The sequence below is a fragment of the Phodopus roborovskii genome, unplaced genomic scaffold, assembly GCF_943737965.1.
Source record: "Phodopus roborovskii unplaced genomic scaffold, PHOROB, whole genome shotgun sequence".
NCBI classification, from domain to species: domain Eukaryota; kingdom Metazoa; phylum Chordata; class Mammalia; order Rodentia; family Cricetidae; genus Phodopus; species Phodopus roborovskii.
In genome coordinates, this window is record NW_026126482.1 from 23,700,370 (window position 1) to 23,709,145 (window position 8,776).

At 42.8% G+C, this 8,776-nt stretch overlaps 1 protein-coding gene across 5 annotated transcripts in view; it reads left to right on the forward strand.

Annotated features, from left to right (window-relative positions):
- Cage1 (cancer antigen 1) overlaps positions 1-5,384 on the forward strand; it is a 32,375-nt gene extending 26,991 nt beyond the window's left edge. For all 5 annotated transcript variants that reach the window (XM_051194426.1, XM_051194423.1, XM_051194422.1 and 2 more), the window contains 2 exons: positions 3,492-3,560; positions 5,263-5,384. In XM_051194426.1, the coding sequence (XP_051050383.1) occupies positions 3,492-3,560; positions 5,263-5,347 (154 nt within the window). In that variant the 3' untranslated portion in view covers positions 5,348-5,384. The remainder of the gene's footprint in view (positions 1-3,491; positions 3,561-5,262) is intronic.
- Positions 5,385-8,776: the final 3,392 nt, after the last annotated feature.

Sequence of the window (8,776 nt, forward strand, 5' to 3'; positions counted from 1 at the left end):
CAAGACTTCCTCTTGTAGCTCCAGCTCCTGCTGAGCACCAGCTACTGCCACCTGCCTTAGTGCTTACCTCAGGGTGCCATTCCGCAGCAGGATATCACCTGCTCTGTAGGAGCACATGACACATGGCTATGCCTGCCAGAGGACTCCTGATGAGAGTGGGGACGGGGAAAAACAGCTAGCTATATGGGCATCTCAAGGCATGCTTGCAAACCCACACATGTGAGAAACCTTTACACTACGATTAATAGGGGCAGCTGTAGGTACACATGCCAGCTTCAGCCAACTGTCCTTGACACTACTGCAATACACTGGGCATAGACCTTCCAGTGGCAGAAGGGCAACCCAGCCTTCTCCAGGTGGGGCAACCCAGAGTAATGGTGTATTTCTTAATCCCAGCATTTGGGAGGTAGGCAGATCTTTGAGTTCAAGGCCAACTTGGTCTACAGATGGAGCTTCAGTACATCCAGAGGTACACAGAGAAATCCTGTCTCAAAAAACCAAACACAGTTATTTTGAATCCCAAACAACAGAACTTCCAAGAAACAACCCAGAGGGTGCCCTGTTACCCAAGCCTTTTACACCCTTCCCAAGAAGGGAGGGGCTTAACCCACAAGCCAGACAATCCAGGCCTAATATGGTTGATTGTGAATGCATAAGCTGAAGACAAGAATCCAGAAGACAAAGACCACCAGATAGGTCCCAAGAGCTGATCCATCTCATTCCCATTCCATATCCAACTTGAACATCTGGGCATAAAATGCCAGGAGTGGCTGGGTTTGGGGTGTCAGGGTTTATAGTAGATCCGAGTTAGGCAGAGGGAATACAAGAAATCCCTTAAATTGTTACTGTGATACAATATAAATACAAAGCTCATTCTGTGTTCTTGTTACATTCCAAAAATAATTATTAATGTTAGGAGAATAAGAAACTCAGGCATAGAAAATGTTCTAGGGCTGAAGAGATGGCTCAGAGGTTAAGAGCACTGGCTGTTCTTTCAAAGGACTCGGGTTCAATTCCCAGCACCCACATGGCAGCTCACATTGTAATTCCAGGGGATTTGACACCCTCACACAAACTTACATTCAGACAGAACAGCAATGTACAATGTACATAAAATAAGAAGAAAAAGAAAAAATATTCCAACAGCCTACTACAAGATGAGGACGGTACTAAATTATCTGTATTATGACATAACCCAGGCATTTACATCTGCTTTTTGTCCTTAACATTTTGTTTGGGTTTTCGTTTTCTTGAAATCATTTAATTTGTGTTCATGTATGTGCACAGGTTTACGTGTGTGTGTGTGTATGTGTGTGTGTGTGTGTGTGTGTGTGTGTGTGTGTGTGTGTGTGTGTAATTTGGAGGGCAAGCAATTATCTCCTCTCACGGTGGTTTCTGGGGATCAAACTCAGGTTTTGTCCACTGAGCCATCTCACTGACTCTCTTACATTCTTCCCATCATTGTTTCTTTGATGTTCCCTGAGCTCTGCCAGCTTAGTTTGCTTTCATTTACTTGGCAAATTGACTTCCATGTTTTACTTTCAGTTTGTGACTGTTTCTGTCATTCAGATCCATTTCCTAGAGACAAAAGAAATTTGGATCTTGCTTTTTTAGTCCAATCAGCCAGTTAGCAGCAACTTTTGATTGTTGTTTTGTTTTTTTCCGAGATAGGGTCTCTCTGTGCAGCCTTGGCAGTCCTGCAGCTCATCGAGAGATCCACCTGATCTCTACCTTCTGAGTGCTTGGATTAAAGGCATTCACCACCACTGCCTGGCTTAGTAGGCATCTTTTAATTGGTTAATTGGACAGTTAAAACCACTTTCACTTAGGGTTATTATTGAGAGCTCTGTGTTGATTCCTATAATTTGATTGGCTGTTTTTCTGGCTAATTGGATTATTACTTGTTCTTTTCTCTCTCTCCTATTTATATTAGGGGTTTGTGGGTTTAATGTATCACGCACTTGGTATTCTTTCTTAGTTCTCCCTTGTTCATCTATTCAAGAAATGTATTCTTTCCTAAGCTCCTGGGTTCACATTTTCCTCCTCTATATATAGGGTTCCTAAAAGTGTACTGTGCAATGCTGGCCTGGTGGCCCTGAATTGTTTTAGCTTGTTCGTCTTGAAATATCCTTATTTCTCTACCATTCTGAAAGACAATTTTGTGGGATACAACAATCTTATTTGGAAGTTATTTGCTTTTAGGACTTGAAATATACAATTGCATGCTTTACTGGGTTTTAGGGTTTCCTTTGAGAGGTTCTATGTGCTGTGTTTGCTTTTTGTTTGTTTGTTTTTGTTTTTTGAGGCAGGGTTTCTCTGTTTTGCTTTGGCGTCTGTCCCAGAACTCCCTCTGTAGACCAGGCTGGCCTCACAGAGATCCATCTGTCTCTGCCTCCCGAGTGTTGGGATTAAAGGCATGCACCATCAACATCCAGCCTGTGTTTGATTTTATTGATAAGCTGGCTTTTTTTTTTTTTTTTAGTTCTGAACTTTTTTATTGTCTTGACTATGTGTCCTAAAGCATATATCTGAGATTCTAAATGTCTCTTCTCTCTTTCTCTCCCTCTCTCCCACCTCTGTGTGTGTGTGTATGTGCACGCGCACGTGTGTATGTGTGTGTCTCTGTCTGTCTGTCTGTCTGTCTTTCTGTCTGTGTCTCTAAATGCATGAAAACAGGGAAATCTCTAACAGGCCAACAGAATGCTGTGACTATACCAAACACTTTCTTGTGGTAAAGCAGCCCCAGATCAGGAATTCTGTTAGCACACTCCAGGGCTATATTACACTGACCCACTGTGCAAACAAACCATCTAAATGGTATGCTACAGATTTGCCATTATCTATTCTTATCTTTAGCTCTGGAACCCATAAAGGGAAAAATTGACCAAGTGTTCTGAATTGCCAGGAAAAGACCCAGATTCCTGAATTGTGAGCTGGACAGAAGCTGTCTGGTTAGCTTTGGATTTAATGTTAGTTATGAGAAAATCTGATCATAAAATATGTAACAGGATAATTTTCTTAGAGACAACAATCTTAGCTCTTAATCCTCACAGTATTGACTCACAGTCTCTGTAGTGGGTTGAATGGGCCTGTAGCCTCATATGTCTGAATGCTTGTTCCTCAGTTAGTGGAACTGTTTAGGAAGGATAAGGAGTTGTGGCCTTGTTGGAGAAAATGTGTCCCTAGGGGTGGGCTTGGAGGCTTCAAAAGCTCACGCCAGGCCCAGTCTCTGTCTCCCTCTGCCTGCTTCCTGTGGATCAACATTTAAAACTCTCAGCTACTGCTCCATGGCTGCCTGTTTCCTGCCATGATGATAATGGACCAACCCTCTAAAACTCTAAGCCCCTGAGTAAATGCTTTCCTTTATAAGAGTTGTTGTGGTCATGGTGTGTGTTCACAGCAATAGAACAATGACAGCCTCCAGAGAACATACAAAATATTCACCTTGAAAAGTCCATTTTTGTGTAAAATGCAATTGTTTCTTCCTTCAGTTTGGAAGAGAGAAATAGACACTTGGAAGATTTAATTAGAATGCCTAAAGAGAAAGCCAGAAGGCCAAGGTAAGTTTTCCTTCCTTTAAAAAAAAAAAAAAAGTTTTTAAAATACATATAGTAAATTTACATTTTAAAAAATATCCCCGTTATATTTAAGATAAAAGATAAATATGAAGTATTTCCTAGTATAAATAGTTGTTTGGTCAAAGTTTTCTTGTAGGCCTAACACAGTCGCACGTATATAAAACCCTCAGCTATTCTGGAGGCTAGCCTGCTAAGTTTAGTAAGATAGCCTGTCAAAAACAGATTTTGTTTTTTGTATTATTTTGAGATGGTCTTATGTCTGGGTTGGTTTTATGAACTTTTTTCTGCAATGCAGAACATATTACAATATACAATTCTTCCACCAAGTGCTCCCAAGTTTTGAGTATGTTCCATCTACCAAGTTACAATAAAGATTTTGTAGAGCCTGAATTAGAAGGCAGGCTGTCTGCCCTTGTAGAAGCTATAAGCAAGATAATGAACTGAGGTTCTTATCACCTTCTCCATGTTTATAACCTGACTCCCTTTGCTAACATGAAATCTTAAAGTCTGTAATTTTAGAAGAGTCTCAGTCAGTCATGTAGCCCAATGGGCACTATGCGTACACAATCTTGTAGGCTGACTGTAAGCACATAGTTGAGTCCTAGCTTCATCAGTACAGAGAGTGAAGTTGGAAAGTTAGAAAAAAAAAAAAAAACAGTTATATGATCACTTTGCAAACACTAGTTTAATTCTACTCAGAAGTTTTGATTTCCAAAACAGCATGGATTCTCTTTGACTTGTAGAAACATACTATGAATTTTTTTCCTAGAACTATTTAAAAATATTTTTCATATAATATATACATTTACCAGTTGAGGCATTTGCTTGCTTATCATATAGTTTTTTTTTACACTTTATTTGAGGCTTATTTATATGGACTTACTGACTTTGAAACCAGGGAAGAGGTCACAAGGCATTCCCCAGCTGCTAAGTCCATCTGTGTGATGATGTCAGAGTCCTAAAGGCTTCAGCCATGATGAACTCCGAAGTCTTGACTGAACATCGGACCTCAGTGCACCTTGAGACTTCCTCTGCATCTTCTCAAAATTATGGTGCCAGTTTGTCCAGTTGTCTCTGGCAGTAGAAACAATGGAACTTTGGTATTAAAAAAAAAAAAAACAGTCCCAGATATCTAACTTTTTAAGATACATCTTTATTTCATGTATGTATATGTCTGTGTGTGGGATTATTCATGTGAGTACAGGTGCCCACAGAGTCTTTGTACCCACTGGACCTGGAGTTACTGGCTGTTGTGAGCCACCTGACGTGTGCTGGGGACCAATCTCTGTCCTCTGCAAGAGCAGCCAGTGCTCTCAGTCACTGAGTCATCTCCACTCCCACTGGTGGCTAATCTTTGCTCCTAGATCATCACTTGCAAGGAGATTTTTAGGTTTTCACTTCCAAGTTGATTCTTGACCTAAGTGAATTAGGGCCCTACTAAATATGAGTTTGTGGCCCAGTATTTTACTCACATGCATCAAGGATGGTCCACACTGAGCATGGTCCACACACCTATATGTTGAAAATTTTTATCTTTTTAGGGTCTCATAGTTTGATTCTAAAGGACAACTTCTTGAAAGTGAGAGGCAAATATGCCAAAGTAATTGTGTGTGTTTTTTTTTAACCATGTTCACCATTTAGTCTTCTCTCCCCATTTTTACATCATTTTCCTTTTTCCTTACAGACCAAGATTAGAAAATCACCCAAAGTCCATGACGTTGGTAGGTCATCTTGATGAATACTATAAAGAATGTTCTATCTCCATGTGAACTGACAGTAATGCATGATTAAATATTCATTCCTGGAGTTACGTGGATTTATTTGTATGTGTGCATGTGTATGTGTGCTTGAATATCTAATGTGGAAGACAAACTTGGATGTCCATGTTGTTTTAGGACAGAGTCTCTCATTGGACTAGAGCTTACCAGATAGGTAGGCTGTTTGGCCAGCGAGCCCTAGGAATCATCCTGTCTCTGCCTCCACAGTGAAGCACATACCCGGCCTTTTAAAAACGTGGGTTCTGGGAATGTGAATCTTTGGGGAGGGGGGTAGATGACAAGGCTAGGCAGATGACCCTGGAGGGCTAGACGGCTGAGGTGCAAGGGGAAAGGGCAGCCCAGACAGCACTGGGTCAGATGGATTGACATACTCAGGAATTCAATTAGTTCATTTTAAAGAAAAAAAGCAAAAAAGGATAAAAATCAGAATATTTTTAAATCGTATGAAAACATTGAACACAACTTGTCACTAGTTAAGAGCTGCAGACATAGCTGTGTCTTCTTTCATTAAAGTGAGCATGAAAGCTGGGCCAACACCCAGCCCTAAGAAGAGATGGCCCTTATAATTCAAGTTTCCCAGGGTCCTCTAGGAAAATCTCACATGCTGGGGAAGGTAACAATTACAAAGACCGCTGAGTCTGGAATCTTCACACTGATGGGATGAAACTAGTGAAAGAAAGCCAGTCCAGGTTGTCCAAAGCAGGGTTCTGTGCAGAAACATTGTCTTAAGGTGTGTCCAGGGAGGCACTGGCATCCTTTTCCCTACAGGGTAACTCAATCACACCTGCCTTGGCACATGGCTCCAAGAGACACTGAATGGGCATTGCTCCCTTGGAGACCCTCCCACTCTCAGGAGATCTTTCTCACCTCTTTGCAAATCTATGTTTGCTCTCCTTTAAAACAAGGCCGGTTGAGGGGAGCTAGGCATGATGGTGCATGCCTTTAATTCCAGCACTCAGGAAACAGAGGCAGAGTTTATGACCAGCCTGGTCCACATAGCAAGTTCCAGAGATGCTGAGGATGCAAAGAAAACCAGGTAAAGATCACAAGGGCACTTGTGTATAGGAAGTGAGATGAGGAACTCTTCAGGGTTCCTGCCAAGAGTGCCTGTCCCGCACTGGAGGAGCCAGTGGGAGGAGCCGGTGGGAAGTAGCCCTGGCCTGTAGAGAAGGCTCTAGGAAGACATTACAGATCTCCTGGCACCTGAGTGGGATCCTCAACCCTGACTGGGTAGTCTCAGATTGAAAGAAGAAAGCCAGACATGTCCAACACATGCAGGTCTGAGGCGGCTGACCATCCTGGACCCACAAGTCAGGTTTGAAACCCAAGCTCTTCTTGTGACAAGAGATGAGGACGGTCTTGAAGAACAACAAATGCCAATCTAGAAAACTTAAACTCGATCCCAAGAGCCCTTGGAGAGACTTGGAGCGGGGAAGTGATGCACAGAATGCTCTTTTGAAAGACACCCTTAAGTAATGATACATAGGGGAGGCTGATGGAGGTGATATCAAAATCCCGAAGACAGCAAAGCTAATTTTTCAGGCAAGAGAAACTATGCCAGAGAACTAAAACAGTGACTGTGGACATAAAGGGCGTGGTAGTTTGAATGTAATTGGCCCCCATAATCTCATAGGAAGTGGCACTATAGGAGGCATGGCTTTGTTGGAGTGGGTACGGTTTTGTTAGAGGAAGTACTGTGGAGGTAAGCTTTGAGGCTTCCTGTGTTCAGGATACCACCCTGTCTCAGTCAACTTCCTTTTGCCTGCTCGGTTACTCCTCCAGCACCACATTATCTGCATGCCATCATGCTCCCGGTCATCATGATAATGAACTGAACCTCAGAAACTATAAGCTGCTACCTCAGCTGAATGTTTCCCCTTATAAGAGTTGTCGTGGTGGTGTCCCTCAACAATAGAAACCCTAACTAAGACAAAGGGCCATATGAAGCTGCAAGTGGTTTTCTGGGTAAAGTGAAAGGGATGTGGTAACTAGTCAGCAGTGGACATGGAGAGAAGGGTTCCAGGTGCTGAGGAGAGTTCTGTGTGGATGGTGGTCACCTTAAGGAGATAACAGGCCAGGTGTGGTGGTGCTAGCCTATAATTCCAGTACCGCTAGCCCACAAATAACATGGAGACTTATTATTAATTAAAAACTCAGCTTTAGCTTAGACTTGTTCCTAACTAGTCCTTATAACTTAAATAAGTTTTAATCAACATTCTCCCACAAGGCTTGTCACCTCATCTTCCCACTGCCTATCCTGCTTCCTCCATGTCTGGCCAGTGACTCCGCCTTTCTTCTTCCCTGAGTTCTCTTTCTGCCTGGAAGTCCCGCCTATACTCTCCTGCCTAACCATTGGCCTTTCAGCTTTTTATTACACCAACCACAGCAATACAGCTTCACACAGTGTACAAACATCCCACAACAGACAGCATGTGTTTCAGGCCAGCTTGGGATACACAGCTGTCTCAAAACCCAACAGGTAAGAAGGGCAGCAGGTTTTCAGGAGGCATGCAGAACTTGAGAGGAAGTTGAAGAAACAGCGTAGCATGTGCTGAGACTGGAGCTGAAGGAAAGAGCATGGGATACTCGATGGAACAAGGCTTTGGAGAAGAGTGACCAGCTTCCACAGCATAGCCTAGGGACAGGCTGGAAGATGGGCAATCCAGGCAGTGAACTAAACAGGAGTGAGGGACTGAAGGTTTGCCTCTCACATTGGGTGTAAGAGGCTCAGGGGCAAGGCAAAGATTGGCTGAGGCCCCTGCTTCTACCTTGAAGGCACCAAGCTTAGCTGCACCTCAGGAGTCCCTCCCACACCTGTTTCTGTGTTCTCACTATGCACGCCCCTGACCTAGTATCTCCTTTTGTGTGTATACGTCTCTCTCTCCTCGCCCTTTTTTAAATCTAGACAGGGTTTCTCTGTGTAGCTATGTAGACCAGGCTGGCCTTGAACTCACAGAGTTTGTAGCCTGCCTCTGCCTCTTAAGTGCTGGGATTAACAGCGTTCACAACCACTGCCTGGCTAGTCTCTTATCCCCTGATTTAGACCCTTTATGTTCCCGATGTTTTACTCCACCATTTCCACCATCTCCCACTCCAAAATTATAATTATTGAATTCTTACTCTAAGAAAATTCTTCCAGTGTGCTTCCTTCCCTCTGACTCCCCATTGACCCTCTGAGAGACTGCCACAGCCACAAAGCACTTTGATACAGTCTTAAGTAGGCTATCTAAACCCAGGGTGTTTCTGGTAACTATTTTCCCATACTGTCTACCAGTCTTCATAACTCATTCTAACAACTATATAACATTCCATAGAGCACATATATGATGTATATCCATTTACTGAATTCCATTTTGTGGACGTGTTTTCAAGTGCTTACTCCATAACCCAACATTCACCACCTTCAATACTCTGGCTCCA